Source organism: Tremella mesenterica, assembly GCF_000271645.1.
Source record: "Tremella mesenterica DSM 1558 unplaced genomic scaffold TREMEscaffold_6, whole genome shotgun sequence".
In the NCBI taxonomy this organism is placed as follows: domain Eukaryota; kingdom Fungi; phylum Basidiomycota; class Tremellomycetes; order Tremellales; family Tremellaceae; genus Tremella; species Tremella mesenterica.
In genome coordinates, this window is record NW_006711230.1 from 1,145,518 (window position 1) to 1,169,984 (window position 24,467).

The 24,467-nt window shown below is 49.8% G+C and overlaps 5 protein-coding genes across 5 annotated transcripts; 3 read left to right on the forward strand and 2 right to left on the reverse strand.

The window, feature by feature from the left end:
- Positions 1 to 3,873: 3,873 nt before the first annotated feature.
- TREMEDRAFT_39446 (uncharacterized protein) lies at positions 3,874 to 6,266 on the forward strand. The gene is made up of 8 exons (XM_007004921.1): positions 3,874 to 4,121; positions 4,171 to 4,185; positions 4,231 to 4,355; positions 4,409 to 4,953; positions 5,041 to 5,405; positions 5,480 to 5,767; positions 5,819 to 6,057; positions 6,104 to 6,266. The coding sequence occupies exons 1-8, from the start codon at positions 3,889 to 3,891 to the stop codon at positions 6,115 to 6,117; spliced, it is 1,824 nt and encodes a 607-aa protein (XP_007004983.1). The 5' UTR covers positions 3,874 to 3,888; the 3' UTR covers positions 6,118 to 6,266.
- On the reverse strand, positions 6,148 to 12,253 carry TREMEDRAFT_44369 (uncharacterized protein; the record flags this gene model as incomplete). The annotated part of the gene is made up of 39 exons (XM_007004950.1): positions 6,148 to 6,344; positions 6,389 to 6,525; positions 6,568 to 6,588; positions 6,634 to 6,652; positions 6,698 to 6,747; positions 6,794 to 7,086; positions 7,136 to 7,231; positions 7,278 to 7,452; positions 7,500 to 7,533; positions 7,583 to 7,847; positions 7,889 to 8,019; positions 8,153 to 8,203; positions 8,252 to 8,561; positions 8,604 to 8,627; positions 8,669 to 8,741; positions 8,788 to 8,839; positions 8,888 to 9,131; positions 9,173 to 9,318; positions 9,365 to 9,438; positions 9,488 to 9,500; positions 9,548 to 9,684; positions 9,722 to 9,794; positions 9,848 to 10,114; positions 10,163 to 10,279; positions 10,324 to 10,383; positions 10,429 to 10,520; positions 10,563 to 10,656; positions 10,707 to 10,808; positions 10,860 to 10,876; positions 10,923 to 10,959; positions 11,006 to 11,016; positions 11,061 to 11,088; positions 11,134 to 11,274; positions 11,316 to 11,425; positions 11,472 to 11,552; positions 11,605 to 11,904; positions 11,952 to 11,970; positions 12,016 to 12,078; positions 12,131 to 12,253. 39 exons carry the CDS (start codon positions 12,251 to 12,253, stop codon positions 6,231 to 6,233), a joined length of 4,194 nt encoding a protein of 1,397 aa, XP_007005012.1. The 3' UTR covers positions 6,148 to 6,230.
- An 835-nt stretch (positions 12,254 to 13,088) lies between these two features.
- TREMEDRAFT_39451 (uncharacterized protein) lies at positions 13,089 to 17,941 on the reverse strand (the record flags this gene model as incomplete). Its single annotated transcript, XM_007004922.1, has 4 exons — positions 13,089 to 13,342; positions 13,397 to 14,069; positions 14,228 to 17,531; positions 17,575 to 17,941. The coding sequence occupies 4 exons, from the start codon at positions 17,939 to 17,941 to the stop codon at positions 13,325 to 13,327; spliced, it is 4,362 nt and encodes a 1,453-aa protein (XP_007004984.1). The 3' UTR covers positions 13,089 to 13,324.
- A 1,099-nt stretch (positions 17,942 to 19,040) lies between these two features.
- Positions 19,041 to 20,358, forward strand: TREMEDRAFT_62931 (uncharacterized protein; the record flags this gene model as incomplete). Its single annotated transcript, XM_007005088.1, has 4 exons — positions 19,041 to 19,526; positions 19,571 to 19,940; positions 20,084 to 20,254; positions 20,315 to 20,358. The coding sequence occupies 4 exons, from the start codon at positions 19,041 to 19,043 to the stop codon at positions 20,356 to 20,358; spliced, it is 1,071 nt and encodes a 356-aa protein (XP_007005150.1).
- An 893-nt stretch (positions 20,359 to 21,251) lies between these two features.
- On the forward strand, positions 21,252 to 24,380 carry TREMEDRAFT_62932 (uncharacterized protein; the record flags this gene model as incomplete). Its single annotated transcript, XM_007005089.1, has 3 exons — positions 21,252 to 21,673; positions 21,825 to 23,736; positions 23,781 to 24,380. The coding sequence occupies 3 exons, from the start codon at positions 21,252 to 21,254 to the stop codon at positions 24,378 to 24,380; spliced, it is 2,934 nt and encodes a 977-aa protein (XP_007005151.1).
- Positions 24,381 to 24,467: the final 87 nt, after the last annotated feature.

Genomic DNA, 24,467 nt, shown 5'->3' on the forward strand with positions numbered 1-24,467 from the left:
AAGGTGATAAGGAAGGACCTAAGTGTTGGAACTGTGGGCAAGGTGGACATATGAAGAAAGATTGTCCAAAGAAGGAGGATGAAGACGAGGGAAAGGTGAAGGGTAAAGGGAAGTGGGAAAGACACGCTGGGGAAGCAAGATTGGAAGACTTTGAAATAGGAGCTATCGGCAAAGACAATTCGTCGACACCTTCTTCCATTCCTGAATTCCTTGTCGATAGCGGATGCACCCACCATGTCTCCCCTTACATTCATCTGTTCACTAATCTCAAGAAACTTACCTCACCTGCTCACTTCTCAGTTCCTAACGGTGGTAAAATGGTCGCTTCCTATACCGGTGAAATTGTCTTACGTCTCAACAATGGAAGGGGAATCAAACTTCAAGACGTATTTTATCAACCCTCAGCATCAAGAAACTATCTTTCAGCGTATACCCTGATAGATAAGGGGTGGAAAGTCGACCTCCATGACATGGTTTTGTCAAGAAACGGCTTGATCATCAAGGGCGAGAGACGGGGGAATTTCCTGTTCGTCCAGATGGGGATTGTTCACCACAATCCATCTCAACCAGAAGGCTTCGAGATACCTCAAGTAAATGAAATCGAAGCAAGAACAAGTCTTCTGGAAGAGGAACATAAACGACTAGGTCATATTGGTCGTGAGAAACTCCTGAAGCTAGCAGGTGATGGACTGCTACGCTATTCGAGGGAGCAGCTGGAACAGGATACATTCAGGCTGGAGGAATGCGATGCTTGTCAAGCTCGCAGGGCAACAAGGTTACCCAAGGGGAAGGATAGCCCGAGGGGGAAGGCAGATGCAGAGACAGTTCATGTTGATCTGGCCGGTCCTTTTGACCCATCCATTGGAGGAAATCGTCATTATCTGGCAATGATAGATGACTATTCTCGGATTGCTTCGGTGATACCTCTGCCTAATAAGCAGAATGTATTGGTTCACCTGAAAGGGTTTGTCAACAAGTTGGAGAGACAGACGGGAGGGAAAGTACGGTTTATTAGAAGTGATGGTGGATTGGAATTTGCCAGTGGACCAGCGGGTGCTTGGTACCACGAGACAGGAATTATCCATCAAGTTACTCCTAGGTACACTCCCGAGCTGAACGGAGTTGTGGAAAGGTTCAATAGAACTCTCAAAGAGATGACTGGGGCTATGTTGGCGTCAGCCAATTTGAACAACAACTACTGGGATTGGGCGGTGAAATACGCCTGTTATCTCTTCATGAAGACAACCAGAGGTGAAGATGGTATCAATGCGTGGATGAAGTATACGGGTAGAGACCCAAATCTAAAGAACGCTTTGATGTTTGGGGAACTGGTGTTTGTTCAGATCCCTGGGGAGATACGAGGAAAGTCAAGGTTAGACATTGACAAGGGAGAATTGGGGAGAGTCGTAGGAATGGATCCAGCGAAGAGTGGTTGGTATGTGAGGATGGAGAAAGACGGGAAGATGCTTTTCAGCAGGGACGTTAAGAGTGCTTCAGGTCATCCCTTAACTCCAGAGAAGACGATCACACCCATTACTCCTCCCACGGCAGCAGTATCCAATCCTCCTCCACGTCCTATGACGACTTTACCGGCAACACTTCCTTCCTCAGGATTGATACCTCCTGTACGGCCAGCTCAGGTCGTGGCTGAACCTCTGGAAGAAGAACCAGAATCAGCAAGTGTGAGGGAGAATGGAGGAGTGACAGAACAGAGAGATGATGACGGTGTGGAAGAACAGAGGGAGATGGGATTGGATGTTGAGGCTACTCAAGAAACACCCATTCCCACGGCGAATCCTCTTCCAGCACCTATCCCTCCTGCTCCTACGACTCCTGTACCACCTCCTCCCCCACCTGTACTTCCTACTCGACGTAGTGCTCGTATTGCTGGTGAAGTACCATATCAAGCAAACCTTGTGGAGAAATGGTATAGCAATACAACAAGAGCATCTGCTATGGCGTCAGAGATGGGTATGGAAGAAGCAAATTCGTCACCGTCTGATGGACCTCAGACTGCTAGGGAAGCTTTGACTAGCAAGGATAAAGACGAGTGGAAGAAAGCTATGCTCCGGGAACTTGACAATATTGAGTCAAAGGGAACATGGGAAGAAGCGTATCTTCCACCAGGTCGTAAAGCTATAGCGTCAAGATGGGTCTTCAACATCAAGAGAGACGCTGATGGTCAAATTGTCAAACACAAGGCAAGAGTCGTAGCAAAAGGTTTCTCTCAACAACCTGGAATTGATTATGAACAAACGTATGCTCCAGTGAGTAGGATGACAAGTCTTCGACTACTTCTCACAATTGCTGCTACATTTGATTTGGAACTACGACAAGCCGATGTTGAGGGAGCTTATCTCAATGGTGTACTTGACGAGGAGATTTACATGGAACATCCTGAAGCCATGGTACGACAACGCAGTGGGACAGTACTGCGATTGAAGAAGTCGTTGTATGGGTTGAAACAATCAGCCAGGGTATGGTGGTTGGAACTTGGGAAAGCGTTAGAGGAACAGGGTTTCAGAAGGACTGAGGGAGACTGGGGAATGTACGTCCGACCAGCAGGAAAATATGGTGGACTGGTGATTCTCCTGGCGTATGTTGATGACCTGGTCATAACTGCGCGGACGAATAAGGAGATTGATGGGGTAATGGAGAAGCTGAAGAGGAAATGGGTAATGACGGAAATGGGAGAAATGAAGCAGATTCTTGGTCTCAAGGTTACACGAGATCGTACAAAAAGAAGAATCCATCTTTCTCAACCAGCGTACATCGATAAAGTCGCTTCTCGATTTCCAGGTCATTCACAACATCGTCCAATGACAGCTCCTCTCCCCACTCAACATCACGATGAACCAGCAGTCAGTGAAACTGATGAACTCGCACCTCTTTCCCCTTTCCAAGCCGCCATTGGAAGCTTGATGTGGACATCGGCATGTACTCGGCCGGACATCAGCTTTGCTACAAACTTTCTAGCACGGTTTAGTGCTGCTCCCCTGGAAACTCATTGGCAACTTGCTCTACGAATAGTTGCTTATCTCAACAAGACACGAGAGTACGGCTTGGTTCTTGGTGGAGAAGTGGGGAAAGGTTTAGAAGGTTGGGTGGACGCCGACTTTGCTGGATGTAAAGTGACGCGGCGATCTACCACAGGATATATCTTCAAGCTCTGTGATTCAGTGATTAGTTGGATGTCAAAACGACAAGGTTCAGTCACTACGTCAACATTAGAAGCAGAGTATGTGGCGATGGCAGAAGCAGCGAAGGAAGCGAGATGGTTATCTGGGCTTGTGAAGGAATTGGTCAATTTGAAGGGAATAGTGACATTGAATTGTGACAACAAGGGAGCTTTAGCGCTGGCTAATAACCCAGGTGTTCATACTCGAACGAAACACATTGAGTATCGACATCATTTCATTCGAGAACAAGTGTCAAACGGTCAAATTCAACTTGTATACGTTCCAACAAATGATCAACAAGCAGATATTCTCACTAAAGCTTTACCGGGTAAACGTCATTTGAAGAATATGGAAGATCTAAGGATAGAGGATAAAAGAGAAGGAACGAGAGGTAGTAAAGGGAGTTTAAAGGTTAGGACAGTGGGGAAGCCGTCTTAGGTAGTGATCAGAGACTCAGTGATGACGGCAGAGGGAGTGTTGATCGTACCGCCACCACGAGTCGTATGTAGAATCCCGAGAAACTCCGCCGTGAGATCAAACCCACGGATCTCTCTCTCTTTTATGCATCCTCTCTCGTCTCACCAACCAACAGTAGGTGCAGCTCCACGTCACGTGACCTCGGAATTTCGACTCACCCTCTACAAATACCTCCAGCCAACGGGAGAAGGTTTATTATAGCTCATCCTTACTACCACTTACTCGACGACCCATGTACCCCTTGGCCGGCTCTGTACGCTGCGCCAGGGCAGGCGCTTCCATAAGACGTCTTCACACCTCTCCTTCAAGGTCTTCATCAGAGCAACAACCCATCATGAATCGATATTCCCGGACGGTCACTCAGCCCAAAGCCCAGGGTGCCTCCCAGGCCATGCTCTACGCTACCGACGGTATCAACACCGACGAGGATTTGAACAAACCCATGGTCGGTGTAGCTAGCATATGGTGAGTCTTCAATCATCCACCTCAATATATCTTGCTGATACTCGTATAGGTATGAAGGTAATCCGTGAGTTATTCAAGAGTGTTCGATCAGTCATCTAATCCGTGGCAGCTGCAATGGTCATCTTTTGGCTCTCGGTCAACGTGTGAAGAAATCTATCGCAAAAGCAGGTATCACAGCCTATCAATTCGGAGCTGTCGGTGTTTCTGACGGCATCAGCATGGGCACTTTTGGAAGTAAGCCGGCCACTTGCCCCTTCCTCCCTTCCACGATTTATGCTAATCGTCAGTGTCTTACTCTCTTCAATCACGAGACCTCATTGCCGATTCGGTCGAAACTGCTGCTGGAGGTCACTGGCTGGACGGAATGGTCGTCGTTCCCGGTTGTGACAAAAACATGCCAGGAACACTCATGGCTCTCGGCAGATTGAACCGACCTGGTTTCATGGTTTATGGAGGTACCATTCGTCCTGGTCATTGCGGAGGTGGTTCTACCGGTCGTCCAGTGGAAAAACTTGACATCGTCTCTGCTTTCCAAAGTTATGGAAGATATCTACAAGAAGGTCAAACTGAATCTGCTGAGAAAACTCGATATGAGACCGTTCGGAATGCCTGTCCTGGACCCGGAGCTTGTGGTGGGATGTATACAGCCAATACCATGGCTTCTGCTACAGAAGCCTTGGGTATGAGTCTTCCCGGATCTTCATCTTTCCCGGCTGAGTACCCTGAAAAATTGGCAGAGGCAGATTCGGCGGGAATGGTGATGCGAAATTTGTTGGAGAAGAATATTTTACCTAGAGATATCATGACCAGACAAGCTTTTGAGAATGCCATGGTAAGTCAATCCCGATCCCTCATCTCGTATCGTATCGTCTGGGGTCATCTCAAATACTGGTGGTAGATCATTTACTTACAATCTTAGGTATTGACCATGGCGTTAGGTGGATCGACCAACGCCGTCCTTCATCTCATAGCCATAGCTCATTCTGTCGGTATAACATTAACGATAGACGATTTCCAATCTGTTTCTGATCGTGTACCCTTTTTGGCCGACTTGAAACCCAGTGGGAAATACGTGATGGAAGATGTCAACACTATCGGTGGTATACCCTCTGTGATACATTATCTAATCAAAATGGGTCTCATGACGGGAGACGGGTTGACTGTAACTGGGAAAACTTTAGGGGAGAACTGTGAAGAATGGGTTGCAAAGAATGGTAGTAAATGGGAAGGACAAGAGGTTATCAGACCTGTTGAAAATCCTATCAAAGCTACCGGCCATATCAGGTCAGTCCTTGAATCTCTTGCCTTCTCTCAAAAGGACTTGAGAGGAAAGTTTGAAGAACGTCACTGATGGTAAGAATTCTCAGAGGAAACCTAGCTCCAGGAGGTGCAGTATCCAAGATCACTGGGAAAGAAGGTCTTCGTTTCGTTGGGAAATGTCGAGCTTTTGATGATGAAGAATCGTTCTTCCAAGCTGTAGAAAGCGGTTCCATCAAACAAGGCGAAAAGACAGTGGTCGTTCTACGTTACCTAGGTCCAAAAGGAGGACCAGGTATGCCAGAGATGTTGAAACCTACCAGTCTTATCATGGGTGCTGGGTTAGGATATGATGTGGCTTGTCTGACGGATGGACGTTTCAGCGGAGGGTGAGTCGGATTCTTCTCCGAGTCAACTGACAGAAGTGGCTGATGGTGCAGATCTCATGGATTCGTTGTCGGTCACGTCGTCCCAGAAGCTCAAGTCGGAGGTCCGATCGCCCTCGTACAAGACGGTGATATCATCAGCATCGACGCAGTCGCCAACATACTATCGGTCGACGTATCAGACGAAGAAATGTCACGAAGAAAATCTCTATGGAAAGCTCCTCCTCTCAAAGTCACAAAAGGCACTTTATTCAAATACGCCAGAAATGTTACAGATGCCAGTCACGGTTGTGGTCGGTCCTTCTTTGCCTCTTTTCCATGAAACGTACTGATATTCAGTGACCGATGCTTGATCTATCCATCTCCAAATAATGCATCTATCAATATGTACTTGCAATCTATGTCTAAAAAACCAATGACTCCTTACAACCAACATTGTTCCAATCAGGAACTCCCATGAATCCGGTCATGCATTCGCCGCTCGCGCTTTTTCAATCTCTTCCCTCGTGATGCCTGATCTTTCACACATTGACCTGAACATACCTCCCGCATCAAACAAAGTCAACGGAGTGTCAAAGTCCTGTCTGTCAGCAACTCCGACACCGTTCCGACAGATTGACTGACCTCGACTTGACCAGCATTCATGACTAAAATCCTGTCCCAAGAAATGATCGTCCTCAACCTGTGGGCGATACACAATAATGTCTTGCCTTTGAATTCGCGATGGATGGTCTGTTGGATTTTGTAATCCGTCTCGAGATCTGACATGAGCGACTGTACCCTTCTGCCATGAAATGACTCACCGACAGCAGCAGTGGCCTCATCTTGAATATGTCAGCTGCAAATCTCCATCAAAGAAAATGCCTTACCCAAAACCACAATCTGTGCCTGTCACATTATTCATTTACTCTCTTCCTGTGTCATTTCACTCACATTCTTGACCAAAGCACGTGCCAAACTGACTAACGATCTCTCTCCAACACCTGTCGTTGTGAGTAACACAAGACTACATGGAGAAGAGAAACTTACTCAAGTTCATACCCTCATCCTCAACAGGCATGTCGAGCGTGAAACGTCCTTGCGACGTCCGACCCGGTGTTTTCTCCGTCATGGACTCTGCGTCATCTTCGATCAAACACGCTCGTCTCAAAGCATCATACAGTGTCGCATCTGGATGTTGGTCGAAGGGATCGAGGTTGCTACGTAGGGTACCGCTGAACAATACAGGATCTTGGGGTATGATAGCAATCCTCGATCGTAATGTATTCAGACCAAGTTTGGAGATATCGACTCCGTCAATGATGATACGACCCGAAGTGAGTCTAGTTGGTGAGTCACGAACATCACTCTGGATATCTTTCAACCACTTACTCTACAAGTCGATAGAGGGTGACCGTGATGGAGGTCTTTCCAGCTCCTGTCCGTCCTATGATACCTACTTTCTCACCTTCGCGGATGCTCATGGAGCTACATTATGTAAGCTTGACATATCTTGGAAGGACTCTCAACTCACATCCCTTTGAGGACGGCAGGTAACCCAGGGCGGTAGGACATGACCACATCTTCAAAGTCGATTGCACCATGTTCTGGCCAAGAATCAGCCGGTTGAGTGGCAGGAATCAAATGAGGTGGCTCTTGAGGCAAAGACGTTGGTTCTGAGTAGAACAAGACTCTTTCCACAGCGTTCACTAATCCCATGTCAGCTCATTCCCTGATTTGCAACTACACGACATACTGTGATTCTCCACTTCGGCGGATTGACGGACCACCTGGATATGCTCAGCTTGTCCCAATTCTCAACTTGGAAGAGCTACTCACCTGACCGAAAATCTGAACGAGTGATGTCATGTAGGTAAGACAGAGGGCGATTTGAGATGGAAGCAATCCAGCGCCGCCTTTAGCCGCCATGATGCCTACTGCAAAGACCATACATCCTCCCAAAAGATCAAGACGGACAGCGAGCCATCGCTGATTTGTGGTCGTCAACAAATAGGCTCTGTCTTCCAAATCCATGTAGTAGGTGTTGTCCTTGATGAAACGAGCCTTCTCTCCGTATGCTCGGATAGTGGCTAAACCCGACAACCTACAAGATTAAATCGGTTAAATGCCCAAAGTAAAGCTTACGATTCCGAGAAATGGGCGTATAACAGCCCCCGAAGCAAAGAGTCGAGACGCTTTAATTCCCGTGATGATGCCTGGTAGAACATGACACTGTTGAAAGTCAGCGGTACAATCCAGAGGAAAGAGGAGAAAAACTTGCAAGTATCTGTAGTTCGTAAGCACAACCAAACTCAACATGAATGAAAGGACTCACGCATAGCCCACAGCGACGACACTGATCCTGACCTGATCAGCTTCGAAATGTTCGGAATGAAAAGACACCTACACAAGAATGAAATAATGGAAGTAGACGGTGATGATAATGGCCGAACCGGTCAACTGTCAGTTGTCAACAAATAAACTTCTACAAAACGTGAGTGAACCTACCGAGATCAGGGTGATGGCTTGTAACCTCAAGGATTCGGCCAACTGATTGTCGATAGTGTCTATGTCCTTGCCAAAAACACCCAATATTCTTCCCAGAGGTTGCGTGTCGAAAAGAGACATCGGACTTAGGAATACATGCTCCAAAGCTTTATGATGAAGATGATTCGATGCCAGATAAGCGAGCAAGCCTAAACTGCCTCCGAGTCCAAAGGTGAAAAGCGCTTGACCGAGACCGAGGGCGGCGTAGACTCCCTCATAAACGCCAAGCGACAGATTGAAATGATCGTCTTGCCACCAAGTCAACCACACTCTATGCAGTTAGCTCGATCAGGAGGTTTCCAAGATTGCTTACGCAGATAAGACCTGTGACACTTGCCTATAAGTCAGTCTAATCTATCACGAGGTGAAGGAACCCACATGATCACACCACTCATGATAATAAGCGGTCCTGTCCAGATAGCTCCACCGGCCTGGAAGTATTTGCCATAGACTACATCATCAATCGGCATTGCCCAAAGTGCCTCGAGATCACGTACCTTTTCCTCCAATCGAACCGGTCTTCCGAACCTCAGAGCCCATGAGGCGACCCTGCGTCGGTCAGCCACGGACTTGCATGACGGTGAAGGGGGTGCATACCTCTAGTTTGCCAGTACCTGCTGCCTTGCCCATATGCTTCCGGGTGAGTTTTGCAGGTATGGCGGCCACTTCAGGCTTCTGTCCATCGAGAACAACAGCTTCCTCTTCGATGGTCTCTTCGTTCTCCTGTTCCTCTTCTTTCGATGACAGACCCAAACTAGCGATGAGTCTAGCGAATGGACCTTCCGAGCTCATTAGCTCGTTGTAAGTGCCTCGTTCAACAATGTTTCCTTGTTGTATAGCGCTGAGTGTAAGCATCTGTCCCCTTCTCCTGAAATCACCCACAAAACGACGTCGACCATTGATAAGAAGTGTAAAGCGTGCGTAACAAGAATGACTGTGCGACCTTGCTGTTTTAGACCTAGGATAGCATTTTCGAACAAGGCTTTGCCGACGTGGGCGTCCACGGCACTCAAAGGGTCATCGAAGAGCTATCGAAATCAGCACCACATTTGTGCTCTATGATGAAGTACGAACGACTATGTCGGCGTCGTGATATAATGCACGAGCAATGTTGACCCGTTGTTTCTGCCCTCCAGACAGATTGATTCCTAGACATTGGTGAGCTCATCGTCGGGCGCACTAGTCAGAGTGAGTTACCTTTCTCTCCGATCTAAGATAGTCAGCTACTGAAACCTCAAGAGAGAAGTCGCGCCTCACCTCAGTCAAATCTCCGTCCGGTAAGATCTCGAGGTCCGCCACTAGGCTGGCATCCGTGATAGCTTTCCAATATCGATGCTCATCCCATGCCTGACCGAAAAGTACATTGTCTCGTAGACTGGCATTCTGTATCCACGCTACCGAGTGAGCTCACTCCGGGTGCACCGGACTCACCATTCTGCTGACAGTATGCAAGCTTCCCGCCAAAGCAGACTGATCCCTTCAGTCTGCGCATGTCGCCAATCAGCTAAAAGCACATCAGCTTTTACCTCATTACATCCGTATGTCAGGGTGACTCACAGCTTGTAAGATACTACTCTTCCCACTTCCGACCGGTCCAACAATACCCACCAGCTGTCCCCGCGGTATCTCGAAGGACAGGTGAGGCAGGCAGAAAGGTTCACTCGATTCAGAAGCCACTGGGCCTGCATTTGCCTTTGTAGACTTCTTATCTTCCTCCACAGGAGGTGGAGCGGCCCAGGCGAAGGTTGCATCGTCAACGCGGATGGCTACGTCCAGTGTTGGATCGATCTCGATATCTTCGGTTCCCAATTCGGCTTCGAATAGCTGCATCACGTTATTCACATTTCGCATTATGGTTGAAATCCAACTCACCACCGTCAGACGTTCCATGGCATTTTGAGCATCGGTGAATGTCGAAAGTGCTCGAGGGAGGAACATGAGGGGTTGTCTGAGAAGGTTGAACAGTGCAAGTGAGGTGAAAATCAATGCCTATACGGATCAGTTGAGATAGGGTTTGTGGCCGCAATGCTCACCGGATCGAAAGACGAGTGAGTTGAAGCATACGTGACGAACGACAATACAGCAGCGAGAGTCTGAACGCTGTTAGCGTCTCAAAGAGGCTAAGTCCACGAGCTTACAGGTATACTGAATGCCATTGCTTGGTTGGCGGCACGAATAATCAAGATTTTCCTAATACCGACCAGTTCACGTCTCCGAATAAACCAAAGTTCTCACAGATCAGCGGATTGATTTGGACTGATATGAGACTCACTCTTCAAAAAAGGAATCTCATACGTGAAGACCTTGATAATTTGCATTGAAGATAAGAGCTCCCGAAGCAACTTGGCGCGTCCATCTGTCCAGAGCTGACGAGTCAGTCCGGTGAATCTCTGTGATGAGCAAGCAGGGCACGCACCATGGACTTTTTACGAAGGTTGAAGCTCATCTTCATGAACCATGTCTGCAATGGAGCAATGAGGATAAACAGAGAGAAGCCGACGAGTGCGGAGGGTCCGATCTGAGAGGAACATCAGCACAAGTAGAATCAAGAAATTTGAAGCTGATATACCTGCACTAAGAGCAATACTGTACGTCAGACGGTTTTCAGCTTGATGATTATATGCGGACTCACTCAGACAGACGAGTAGCTGTATAGGAGCAGTCCATATCTAATCTAGTCAGTGGTGTGCAGTAAAGCTCGAACGAATCACATACAGCGTGAAACCCTGATGGTGAGTAACGACTCGATGACATAATGAGGAAGACTTACATTGGGCGCAATAATCAATCCTAGAGATCTTGTCTGATCAGTATAGGACGGGTTGTACAACGAGATGACTCACATCGCTGTTAAGTAAAGACATAATATGCCCTTGAGGATGATGTACCCGTGCTTCGACCGACAATGACAAAGATTGCGTGAAGACAGCACTCATCAAAGTCGCTCGACTCAGGGCTCCAATAGCCATGGAACGGAAGAAGAACTGATCGTAAGCTGATGACTGCTGAACCAACTTGTACTTACCTGATGTTGACAGACCGATTGAGTGATGACCAATGCCCAAAGTCCAAATGCCATACCGATACCTCTTCCAACATTTGGTTGATGAGTTCCGTTCGCCCTGGCAGCGTAAACTTCATAGTCAGCTCTTCCCTCTCCAAACAGCCAGATGCAAGTTACCTTCTTGACTAAATCTGATGAGTGCTTTGGTAATGAGTGGAGCCATCAGTTGCGCTGTGTCTGCAACGACCTTGAATAATCCTGTACGAAGGTCAACACAGATCTTCTCATCACACAAAAGGCGAAAACGTACCTCCAGCCCAAAAACCAACCATGACATCATTCAATGCCCAAGTCACACTCCCGCTTCTTCGTCCGCTCACAGTACGCCATTCTTCCTCCAACGCCTTCCGTTTCTCAGCATACAAGCGTGGTTGTTGTTTGCGTTTAGGATCTTGCCCATCGAGCGAGGAATAGGGTAGTAAAGCCATGAATGACCAAACCATTCGTTTTCTCCATGGGGCACGTATCGTCGCTAAATTGGCATTCCACGTCGCTGCCGTTTCCTGTCGTTTGCGTAATGAATCGATGAACTTTTGCGAGAGATACCCAGCTAAAAGCTATCAGCCTTTGTATTTTCATCCAAAGTGTGACACTCACCCTCTCGAGAGGGATCCATCTGTACATCTTAGCATTCATCCATGGTATAAAGTATGATACTTACCTTCCAAAGATCAGTAGCTTGGAGAGGGCGTTGGTAACCTTTCTCCATGATCGGCGTCACCCACTACACATGTCAACTCACAGGATGGACTCAGCAAAGAGATGGGAGAGCTCACAGTGAAAGTCAACTTGGAGAATATGGAGACGTAAGCTAATGGTATGACCTCTGCATCGTCCAAAGAAGCTTTAGGTGGTGGTGGAGCATGTCTTGGTCTCCACAATTGCCTATGAGGATGCATGAGCCCTTCATCCTCTCTCTGCATGTAGAAAATGACTCACCACCATTTCTCCCTCTTTAGTCCTGGGAATTGCTGAACTTCTGAACCTGACAGATCACGTAGTTTCATAGAGTGCAGGTTGGCATCGTCCAAATCTTTCTCCTTGTCGCCACTGAAAGAATCTTTCGTGTCGTCGATGGCATCCTGACTGACGACGCTGACGCTGACGCTACCTGTGACCTGCTATGATGAGCTTATAGGAGCGAGAGTAGGATCACGGTGAGATGGTTCATCACTCACTGGAGAGTCGACCGTCATGAGGCAGTTCGCGAGGACTTTGAAAGTTTTGACAGAAGACGAAGGAAGCGACCAAGAGAGCAAGAGAATTTATAGAACTGGACGAGAAGGAAGTGCGGAGTTGACGGCGGAGTGAGAAACATCGGAGTTGACCGACGACACGTGACCGGGGAAGAGGGCATTAGGCGTGTGAAGTTTTATGCCCTAGACGCGCCTATCAATGATGGCTTCTCTCCAACTGTCTTTGGCATGCCATGTTGCCATGCCAAGCAGCACAGGATTGAAACACCATTCACTATATGACCCTCAGACCAGCTATCGACTGAGTGTTGAAGTTGCAAGTATGAGAGGCATGGGGGTAGAGGATGGATCATGGCGGAGCAGAATTGGAGCAGTCTCGTGACCTACTTTAACTCACCTTTTAGGTTGAACCGGTCATCGGCGGAGTAATGTGAAAGCTGAGAGTGCCTGTCAAGTAAACGTTGCATGTCCCTGAGCCAAAGTTGGTCATTCCGACTCGTCTCATTGGTGCACAACCAAGCTTGCCAGACAACTCTAGGAGGACGGAACGACTCAGTCATGCATCGTGTATACGCATCTCCCCACTTGGTCCGACCCTTCAGCATCAACGTCTGGTCACATCTACTTTAGCAGACACGCAGACGTTCCTCAGTGAAGGGGCATTAGAATCGGTCAGGGCAATTACACTGGTCATCGAATCGTCACAAACACGTCTCTGTACTACTAGCTACTGATCATTGTCCTCGTATGCAGAATTATCTCGACTTTTACATATCAGAATTGGGGTGGGGCCTGCCTATCAGCAACGTTCTTCTGGCGCGATCGAGGTCTGGGGATATCACTCACCGCACCGGGAGGTAAAGCTCCATGATTCGAACTTGAGATTGGACTGACTATCTGTCCTTGTCTCGATGATTGTCTTTGATGTCGGGAAACACGTCGGACGGGATCATGAGGCGCCATTTGGTTGGCCGCCGGGACGGGTCCAGCGTCCACCAAGCTCACACCTCCTCTAGCTTGGCCAGATTGTGAAAGATGTCTCCTCCGTTGGGACGGTTCGTTGTAGTATTGTTGTTGGGGATGAGCGTACGAATCGGAGGATGACGTAGCGCTCATGGGGAAATTAGGGGGTAAAATGGGAGCTTCCGCTTCGTCGGAATAAGGATCAGGGTTGTATGTGTGATAATATCCGTGACTGCTGCCAGAGAGAGAAGAAGGGTCATCGCTCGGAGCACGTTCCAACTTGCCAGCGGCGTGCTCTGATTCTGTAGAGGCGGCTGGTGACGGATCTCGACCCGTGACGAAGGCTCGGGAAGCCGGAAGAGCGAGCTGAGACATGCTGGCGGGATCGTATTTGGGATCAGGACTGGTGGTGAAGGGTTGCATGTTGCCGAATGATTGGCTGTTGCGGAAAAGCGGACCAGTTTCGGTAGAGATAGATCCAGGACCACTGTTATAACCAAAGCCGCTCGTATATGTCTCGCTGGTGGAAACGACAGACCTTCTGTCGGGGAACCCGCTGCCGCCGTCAGCGACCGTACTTTGTATCGTCCGAGAATCCAATCACCGCCTTCATGATGGACACTCGGGAGCTTGTTCATGGCAAATGATAACATATCTTCAAGGAGCAAAGAGAAGGTGTGTAGAAGAGTGACACGTCAAGAAACAACGACTCACCTTTTTGGGGAGTTGGCACGATGTATCATATCATACGAGTCATCCCTGGAAACAGTACCAGTCCTCCACCTTCTCTCACGTTCAAACTCTACCCATCGCTTCATGACGATATGACTCGAGTCAAAGATCCCTTCCTTGTCACCATGGGCATGCTCTTTACCCTCACCAACAATCTTACGGGTCTCACCCCAAGTGAAGTCGTCCATGTGCCAATAAGCATATGCAGGGAGAATGAGATTCCATACTGGCAAAGATAGCAGGTAGATGAGCATCCAACCTACATACACCACCTTACGCGAGGTGATGACGATTAAAACACCAGGCAGACCGAGGATGAAGGCGAGCAGGATAAGCGAGACGGTAGGACGGGGCAAGTGGGTGACGGATTCGGGAATGATGGCGATGATGATGATATACAGGGTGAACGAAATGGCGGCAGGAAGCACGAGTGTACCGACGAGGTCCATGAAGACCACAAACTGCATTGAGAAGCAGAATGTTCCACATAGGTCGCGCACCAGCATGAGCTCGAACAGGTTGTGAACGGTCGAGTTGATCCATCTTCTTCTTTGAGAGAGAAGGATCCGGAAGGTGTCAGGAACAACGGTTTTGCAGACGGCTTGAGGACAGAACATCATTTTACGCTTGGGGAAAGTCTTTAGCATGAGAGTGGATAGATATCGATCTTCGCCCAATAACAACAAGTTCTTCTTGTGCAATGTGTCGACCACGTTCTCGGAATAATGCTCGCAGATATCGGGATTGGCAAGGATGGGCACCCAGTACCCCAAGTCTCCTTTTGGTGCCTTGATACGGTACATGCTGAAACAACCGGGCAAACAGGTGACACCACCGAACGACGATTCGAATGCTTTGGTGAGGTGGTGGGAGATGTAGTATTCGAATACTTGAATCATAGTGACCCACGTCTCCGACTTGTTGGCAATTTTGGTTTCGCCGCACAAACCCATGATTTCGTAGTCGTTGACCATGCAGGCATTCATCCGAGTGAGCGAATCAGGAAAAACTTTGGTATCGGCGTCAACGCACAACACTGTCTCATACTTGTCAGGAGGTATACCAGTTACTCGCCAGATAGAGTTGAAGAACTCGTATTCGAAAGTCGTCATACGTTCGTCGAACATGACCTTTTGCAGAAAGCTCATTAGCACAATCTGAGAGTCTCGTTTCCCACGATTACCAGGTTTGGCATCATTCGTCTCAAGGGGGTTGCCTACTTTCGAGACCACCACCATGGGCACGCGCTGCTGCTTGGACTTCTCGGTTGTTTCATCCGAATACTTGTAGAACCCAGCGTAGACCTTTGCCATATTGTGACGTTTGTGACCGTTGGCGATGGCTACATACGAGTGCGCTTCTACGTCTTCAGGTGGAGCGATGAAGTCGGTCATCATGCTGAGCACAATATCGGGGGTAAAGAACTTGGAACCCGAACCTCGAACCATACCGTCACATATGACAAGCAAGAGTTTGTGACTGTTAGGGTAGTCGGTGGTGGCGAGCGAGTCCAGGGTGGTACGAAGACCCTCGATCGACTCCGAATACGCCGTCACTAAGCATATCGAATATACCAAGGGGAAGCCGAAAGGCTGAAAGTCGGCAGCAGGTTGGGGAACAACATGACCGAGAGGAAAGGGACAATTGTAGGGGTTGTTGTTGGCGCTCGAAGATCCATCAGACAGGGACAGACGAGATTCATCTCGAAATGGCAATGAAGTAGAACTCCTCGAGTTGCGTAGCATTGGAGAATTTGGGGGAGAATTGCGCGCACCGCTAGGCGTCAACTTGCTACCATACATGCTTGTTGCTTGGCGCCGGTTGTCGGTCACCATACCGTACGCCGTGGACGGTCGGGAAGAAGAGACCATCATAGGTTCAGCCTTGCTGAAACGCGAAGTGGTTGGTAGGAAGACTGTCCTTCTATTGCCTCCACCTCCTCCACGTTGGGCCGCATTCGGTCGAAGATATCCTGGGGCCGCCTTGTAAATATCATCCGTCCAATTTTCAATTTCTGCGGCTCTCCTCATTCGTTCCTGATAACTCTCGTTCTTGAAGTTACCCAAGCGCCAACTAAGACACCAACCGAATACTACCGCCATGGCAAACTTGATGCCCACAGCACCGAGAATGAACGCGAGCGAGACATAGAGCACGATATCAGAGGCGACACAACCGATTGAAATGCTATCGACAAAGCCGACCTTGATGATGTCGGACATGCACTCGGCGTATTGGGTGTAGTCAGCCCGCTTGACCAAAGCCGTTATATCGGTTCCTGCAAACGTCGTGTTGCGTGACATGACAGTGTTGAAGAAGGGAGGGAAAGACACCTGAGATGTGTCGAGCCATTGAAGGAGATCAAAGTCTAGTACGACGGACTTGTATGCGGCGAGATTACGCGAAGTATTGTGGATCATGTCCCATGTGTAGTAGATCTCGGCGGTAGGAACGATAGCTTGGAACTCGGAACGAGCGAGGTTGGAAGTGTGACAGTTGGTGGCATCTGTATAACCGGTCTTATTGATGGGCAAACTCGTATTTTGCTGGTGAAGGTTGCAGGGGAAATACCATCCCAGTTCGGTGCCGTCAGCACTTTTCTGTATGCCACTTCCAGTGGCAGGTGTGATGACCCCTCGACATTTAAGGTTTACGTTCTGAAACAAAAAGCTGGCATCTTTCCCTCCAGCCATGTATTGATCCATATATAGCGGATTTTGAGATCCGTTGAAAAACCCGTTCACAGCGGGATGGTTCCATCGAGAGAAATCGTAGTCGTAGCCGTTGACGATCAGCGAACCGTTATTGACCTCCCCACCCTTTATCCGAAGCTTCTGTTGCCCGCAGACGGTTTGTGTGAAACCGAAGGTGAGGAAACCGACAGAAGCCATGAGCGAGGCGACGATGCTAACAATTCCCATCTTTTCTCTCCATGCGCGTTGGGCTTCTGGTGTTCGCTTACCGAAGACATTACGAAGGACGAAACCAGGGACTAAACATGTAAGGAAGTAGCAATAAATCATCCAACAATCCTTTGGTCCAGGTGCGATGTTGCTGAGCCAGCCGCTCTTCTCGTCGTCTGCATGTCCCGCTCCAGCTCTATTGGATTGGGCACCAGTCGGAGGCTGACGGGGGGTTGCTCTGGACGCACGCCTGCGGATGGTAGCACCTCGTTTGAAGAGATTGAGACCGGATTGCTGGTCAACGTCGTCCGAATCTCGAGCAAGCAGGGATTTCCCTCTTCGAAGATTGGCTCCCCCACGCGAGTAAGGCTGATTGCCGGTTGCTACAGATCAGTTAGTGATCAATAAACAAAACAAAAAACCCACATGATGGCATGACATTCATTTGGTCCTCAGTGGCGTGTTCACGATAATGCCATAATCGATGATTTGGATCAATTCTTTCTCTCTCCGGCCTGACCATGCTTCTTTTCCTCCTCATATCCTCCGCACCCCCAATACTGGCCGAAAAGCCTTGTTCGTGGCCGACGTCAACGTATCCGTCTCCGTAGTTTAAGATAGGCTCTTGAGGACTGAACGGACCGCCGGTCGAGCCTGATGCGACAGTGGCGAGGGAAGGTTTCGAGCTCGAGGACTTGGGAGGTGGTCGAGGGGCTTCACCTTGGCCAGTCCGCCTTGATGGCGGCACAGGCATCTCGAAAGAGACATTTGCGGGAAGATTGGGGCGAGACATGATGAAACAATGATACGAGGGGGAAGGTACGAAGTGAGAGGTTTGAGAAACACGCTAGAGACCAGGGCGATCTATTACTGCATGCTGTGGTGTGGAAAGGGGAGCGGGGAGTCGTCGCTTGTACGTCGGAGTGGCAATATGCTGTGATAGAAGGGACGACAACGTGATGCACGATCTATGATGTTAGCTCTCGAAGTGAACAGAGACATCCGGGCCCCGCGTTGACAAAGGATGGCGTTGACTGAGGGTAAATACGCCATGTGTGTTGGAAGAGAAGTAGGTGGCCTGAGAGATGCGGATGTAACAGGCAAACGATTTGTCTGTGGAGGCATAGCACGGTGGGGGTGTTGGATCAGAGAAAAGTGGAAGAGTGGAGACGGGAGCAAGACTACTGACCGGGTCTGTGCTCGCAAATGGGAAGGATGGTTTACCACTTTTAAACCTCAACCTCGTATGTTTATGTGTTCGATGCGAGGAGAAGAAGGCCGTGAGACTGAAGGGACGATGATGGATGAGAACCCCAACGAAGGATAAAAACAACAAGACCTGGAAGAGCTGGTTTGAGCGGTTTGAGTGTGGAAAAGGCGTGGGGTGCTAGTCGGGAAAGGTAAATTAGGAAGCAGCGCGGGGTGTTGGCAGGAGATGTCGATTCTCTCGGCCAATCGCACTTTTCAGCCAGATAGAGAGTCGAGATCTTGCGGCCGGAGTGATAGAAGGGTGAGGATGGGCTACTGTGAGGTATAGAAGGGAGGTTGATAGGGAGTGAGGTTGATGATGAGGGCAAGAGAGTGAGTGAGGGAGAGTGAGGAAAAGTGAGAGAGGCAAAGGGGGGCGCGGGCTAGGCGGGTGGTGTGTTGTTCCCTGATCACTTGACCGAGTGTGGCACACACACGTGGCAGTGAGTGGACGTTGTGGCATGTGGCATGTGGCACTTGGTCGTCGTGTGTGGCACTTTATCCCACTTGACGACCGTCACCTAGACGACGCACGCCCTTGCAACCCTCCCTTAGAAATACCGTAGAGTAAGCCAGACCACGAACCACTTCATCTTCTTTCCCCTCATCTCATCATTCTCACTCACATTACCTCACACCCTAACATGACATCCACTCCAATTCGATCCTCATCATTAGACCTCACTCATCTACCCACTCCCCCAGACACTCACAAGAAACTCAACTCAGAGCCGCTGTTCATCCCAGACAACGCCGACCCCGAACTGGAGCCTCTAGTGGCTGACGAGAGAGACCCTTCCCCTTGTCCCACTCGTGCCTCAGTCCAATCTTACGATTCCCTAAGATCCGTCGATACTCTCGAACGTCAAGGTATCCCTCGTATCGTGCACAGAGCTCACAAACCCCAAGTTCCATGGGCGGACGACCTCGACAATGATTACGACTGGCAACACATCCCGGACCATGTACAAGAGGAAATCGGACCGATGGTGAAGCTTGAGGAAGCAAAACATGTTGATCCGAGGCAAGCTCGCCAACCTCCTAGGTTTTTACCTGTGCGATTCAAGGTTGATCAGACCGGAAGGTGGTATAACGAAGGGAAGCTACACATCACGGCGGATCATCAACAGGTATGTGTGTCACTTTTGACTTGTTTTTTGTGTCTGACCCTCAGCATTATACCATCTCCGACTTCTCAAGACCCCTTCGTCTTTTGGCAAGGGACTGCACCGTCGATTCCGACGATTTAGTCGTTGTCTCCCCAACCCATGCCCGTGGGTTGAAAGGATTTGAACAAGCACCTCTTCAACCTACTAGACAAGGAGTGCAAGACAAAATGGAGAAGGAAGATGAGGGGAATAGGCAAGAAAGGCAAGGATCTGATGGTTCTTCGTTGAGGGAGATCTCCCCTGGACCATGGCATAAGGGTAGTCGGGCCAGGATCACCTGCACGGCGTGCGGGTGTACTTGCAAGGTGGAAATGAAGAAAGTGAAAGGGAGTGGAAGTACTACGCTTTCTAATGCCGTGAGGGGTAACATTCTTCGTAAGTGACCTTTTCCGGGTTTTTTTTTTCGTATCCCAAGTCCTCCTCACTCTGCGGTCCTCAGGGGATTGAAGCGATAAATATTGTAAGAGAGAGAGTCGAATGATAGTCGAGAGACAAATTAAAATGATTCTAATTTGCAGAGATCATGCTCGGTAAGGAATCCCTGTACAATTGGCTTCGTCGCGACCATCCCGAAGTACAATCCTGGGCCGACATCGCCGCAGGAGTGGACGCTCAGAGGGAAGATTTTGATCGAGTGAGACATGCCGCAAGGTGGTTTAGAAACAATTTGCCCATCCTGGTGCGTCGAGGTGAGCTGAATGCCGATCGACAGGTATGAGGGGTCCGAGGGAAAAAAGCTTGAAGGAAAGATAACATGCCGAGGGACTACGGTGAAGATCGAAGAGGTATATGAATATGCATCATCGTCACATACTGCATCTCCCAAATATTGCAAGTCTCAGCCAAGGCTGGGAATAAGTGATATGACCAGGAGTGTCATGCGGATCGTCAAGAAAGTACCATCAGCGGCCGCATGAAGCGTCGAGATGATAATGCTTGATCGAGTACTGCTAGAGTGGTAGATGACAGGCATAGTGAAAAATCCTGGTGATAGTTGATTTGGCGCGGTGGCGATAGGTAGTTGAGAGGCAGGGTTATATGCTCGTCTGCTCGTCTCGCCCTTTAGCAACGGTTGTACTCGTCATGGCTGCTACACTAAAGGAGATGTGGGAATCTAGAAGGCAAGGAGATTGCCTAGCTTGGGGAAAGTCTGGGGCCCCGCGGGGAAGGGAGAGCCCGGTTGACCCAAGGGGCCTAGGCATGAACCTTGGGCGTGTTCAACCACCGACCACCTATCGACAATTGCCCCATTGCAGCATGCAGCGCGCAGGGAGCGAGAGACGGTGAGGGTGGGCAAGTGAGGGGGAGGGGCGGGGGGACAAGAGACGATAGCGAGTGGGTGATGGGTGAATGTGGGTGGGGTGCTCCCTCCCTCCCTCCCTCCCTTCCACCTATCCACCCCTTGTCACATCCTATGACAGCACCGTATATCATCACTCCCACCGCTCTGTCACAACGTGTATTCCTCACTTATTCCTCTCTACTCTACCTCCCTGTGATCGTCTTACCACCTCAGCCCTCTTCACATCACTGACCGACGTGAACATCACCCATACACCCTGACATACAGACATCCTCACCCAAGCCACGCACCCACCGGGCACACCTTGCCCTCCCCTCCATGTCCTCACTTTCACACATCTCGCCAAGATTGACCCTTTTATCTTCCCCATACCCATCTTTATCATGCCTCCTCCTCTTCTCTCTCCACTCATCATTCAACCCATCATCCCATCCCCACCACGTCCACCATCCGCTCGTCCATTCTCACCTTCACCACCAAGAGAAAACCGGCATACTTCATCTCGACCACCATCGTTACTCCTCGGAGTTCCTTCATTACCCATTGGTACCGTCGCTTCGTCCACCAGCATGAGTCTCTCAGGTTTGCCACCCACCCCTTCACCCAAAAAGATCACAGAGGATCCTGCCATCCGACCTCGATCAGGTCCACGAACTGGGTTCTTCGATGAACTTGAAACGGATCGGGCCAGACGCAAGAGAAGAGACAGTGAAGCCAAGAAGGGCCAGGGGTTGGGTGAAGGAGAATTTGTCAATAGGCAGCAACTCCCGACCAGCATCAGGAGCAGGCGTAGTACGAGTAGAGCGTCAGTCCCTCGTATCCTCGTCATACCCCCTATGCTCCCCCATCTCCCTCTTGACCCATCCTTTCTATCTCAAGCCACCTTCCTTACTCGACCGGGATTTCATCTTAGCTCAACACCACCTTCTGCACCGCTGGCCATTACTGATCATCAGCGATTCAGAATCTTCCACCTCATCCGCCTCTCCACCCCTTGGAGCAGCCTCCATCTTGGCAGCTCTTGCCGGCAATAACTCTCGACCTCTTTCCCCTCGCACTCCATCTATCCGTCCCGCCCAATCGTTCAACTCGATCAATTCCGGAATCGGCAGATCCCCATCAATCACCGGTGATACCGTTGCCTCCCCCGCACCTTCCATCAGATCCGAAGGGAACCCAGTCAATTCCCCCCGAGGTCGCAGAGGAATCACTAATGTCCGTTCTTTCCCACGTCTACATCAACCTACCGTAGTCCGTACTCATTCAGGTCGGGGTGTATCTTTCCTCCCTCCGCCGGTGCAAGTATCTCCAAGTACATCTGGTGTGACGTTCCATCATCCCAGTGGTGAAATCTCACCGGCAAGGCAGAGAAGTATGACCAGTCCTACCCTCCCACCTTACGTACCTGAGGCGCGATCCCGTTCTCCAGGTGCCAGATCTCTTTTCCCCGCTCGAAGAGGGATGAGTTCTGCCGGACTCGGCTCTCCAGACTTTGGTAACCTCAGTGCCATGCTCAGACAAGGCAGAATCGACGTTGCCCCAAGAAAATCGTCAGACGTGGTGGATGAGCCAGAAGAATATATGGAAGAGCCCAGTGTCTTAGACATCGATCAGTCTGCGGAACCGGTCGAGCCAATCCCCTTTACCGGCGAGACTTCCGAGCCGCCAGAACTGGCGATGGTCAAAGAACCTGAAGAACGAATTGATTCAGAATTTACCACGTTCGCCGAGGCGGAGGAGGTTCTCAGTCCAGAACTTGTAGGCCACACGGAGCCCGTAGAAGACGTCAATCTCATATCCCTCGAGGAGTCTGAACCCGCCACTCCGCGGAACGGACCTCCGGCTGTCCTGGAACCTCCCCGACCTGTCGATATCTTGGAGGATGGTATGTCTGACCTGCCTCGATCCGACGAAAGAACCGACGATGTACCCCGAAATGTGGTTGAGAGTTTGGCCCAGCCTGATGATCTCACTACGTCTATCAATTCAGTCGAGGCCACGGAGCCTGCCAAAGTTGTCGAGCCTGTTAAACCTCTTGAACCCATCGAGTCTACGTTGTCAATCCTGCCCCAGGCTCCTGTCGAAGTTGAAGCCATGCCGAAAATAGCAGAGTCGCCTCAACCTTCAATATCACAGCAGAATGCTCAACCCCATGGGCCCCTCCCCATCAGCAACGTACCGACATTTGAAGATAGCAACACATCCAAACCGGTCAACAATTCTCCAGAGCGAGCCTCACCTGCCGTTGACATGACTAGACAAGTTGCCGAAGCCTTCGGGGCTCCGGAGCCTAGCCCTAGGCTGAAGTCGATCATGGCGCTTTCGGAGTTTGTCCAATCGTTCAATTCTGTGCAATCACCTGCACCCATCCAAATTACCCCGCCTGTCAATTCCTCGGATCCTGTGGGTGACACCGAGCATTCCCATGCTGATGAGGAGTCCGAAGCTGCGCCAGTCGAAGATCCCCACGAGCCGATCGGACTTCCCTCGTCGGCCGAATCAGACGCCAAGTCTGATGACCTGCACGAAGTTCCCCATGAAGCTGGAGAGAAACCACGTCCAAAGCTCTGGATCACTCTGGACGAAATTGACCAATCGCCCAATGACCTACCCCCTCTACCATCGATGACTCCCAGCGAATACATGACGGCCAGTCCTGGGTTCTCGATCAAGTCCGCTGTTCCAAGCTCGGAAAGTCACACACCTTCCGGTATCCTAGACTCTCCCGTGGAATCTGTTCACCCTCTCATCCAGCCCCAGTCCCCTGAACATGTCTCTGGTCATGCTGGGGCTATCACAAAGGAAATCTTGGACGAGAATAGCACTTCCGAGGGAAGCTCCGATAGTGGAACAATTGACGAGCACGTTGTAAGTCCCGAGGTATTTTCACCGTTACTGGTCCTGATAAACAGTTGAACGAGGTCGTCCATCCTACTCACGAAACAATCACAGACCAGCTCCGACTCTCATCTTCCGACGCTCCTGACTCGTCTCAAGTTCCTATCTCACCTCCTCATCCCGACTGCAACAATGAAGCCAACTCGAAACCGTCCAATCTGTCTTCCGCACATGCTGAACTCGCAACCGAAGTCGAAAGCGAATCCGAAGCGTGTCCAGTTAGCGAGTCTAACGAGAACTATGACCTTCCATACGTACCTCGTACAATGTCCAAACTCACTCGACCAACCTTCAATATTGACCAACTTACTCGTTCTCCTGGCTCATCCGACAGACTCTCATTCACCCTCTCCGCTTCACTCTCACGTTCCACCACTATCCCCTTTTCCCAGAGTAGGAGAATCGAATTGGACCTGGCTTGGCCATCTGAACCTCTGAATCTCACTTGGATCCCGGGAAGGAGGTACGTGCCGGATTGGCAGTTGAGGTATGTGGGACCACATCATCGTTTGGGCAGTCCGACCGTTGGTGAGGTGGTGGAAGAGAGCAGGGAACAAGTGAGGGGATTGGTAAGGAGGTTGCCTATTGTCGGAAGGGTTGCGGGGTGGCTTTAAGTGGTCTCGCATCGTCTTTTCAAGCTCCATCCTTTTCTTTCTCAAACAGTCGGATTAGGAATGGACGGCGGGAAGCACGGATCATGA

Excerpts from the sequence above, each read along its gene's own strand:
- TREMEDRAFT_39446 (XM_007004921.1), top strand. The coding sequence starts at position 3,889 with ATGTACCCCTTGGCCGGCTCTGTACGCTGCGCCAGGGCAGGCGCTTCC. Across the intron at positions 5,406-5,479 it reads AAAGCTACCGGCCATATCAG|AATTCTCAGAGGAAACCTAG; the intron begins GTCAGTCCTTGA and ends ACTGATGGTAAG. Across the intron at positions 5,768-5,818 it reads GATGGACGTTTCAGCGGAGG|ATCTCATGGATTCGTTGTCG; the intron begins GTGAGTCGGATT and ends CTGATGGTGCAG.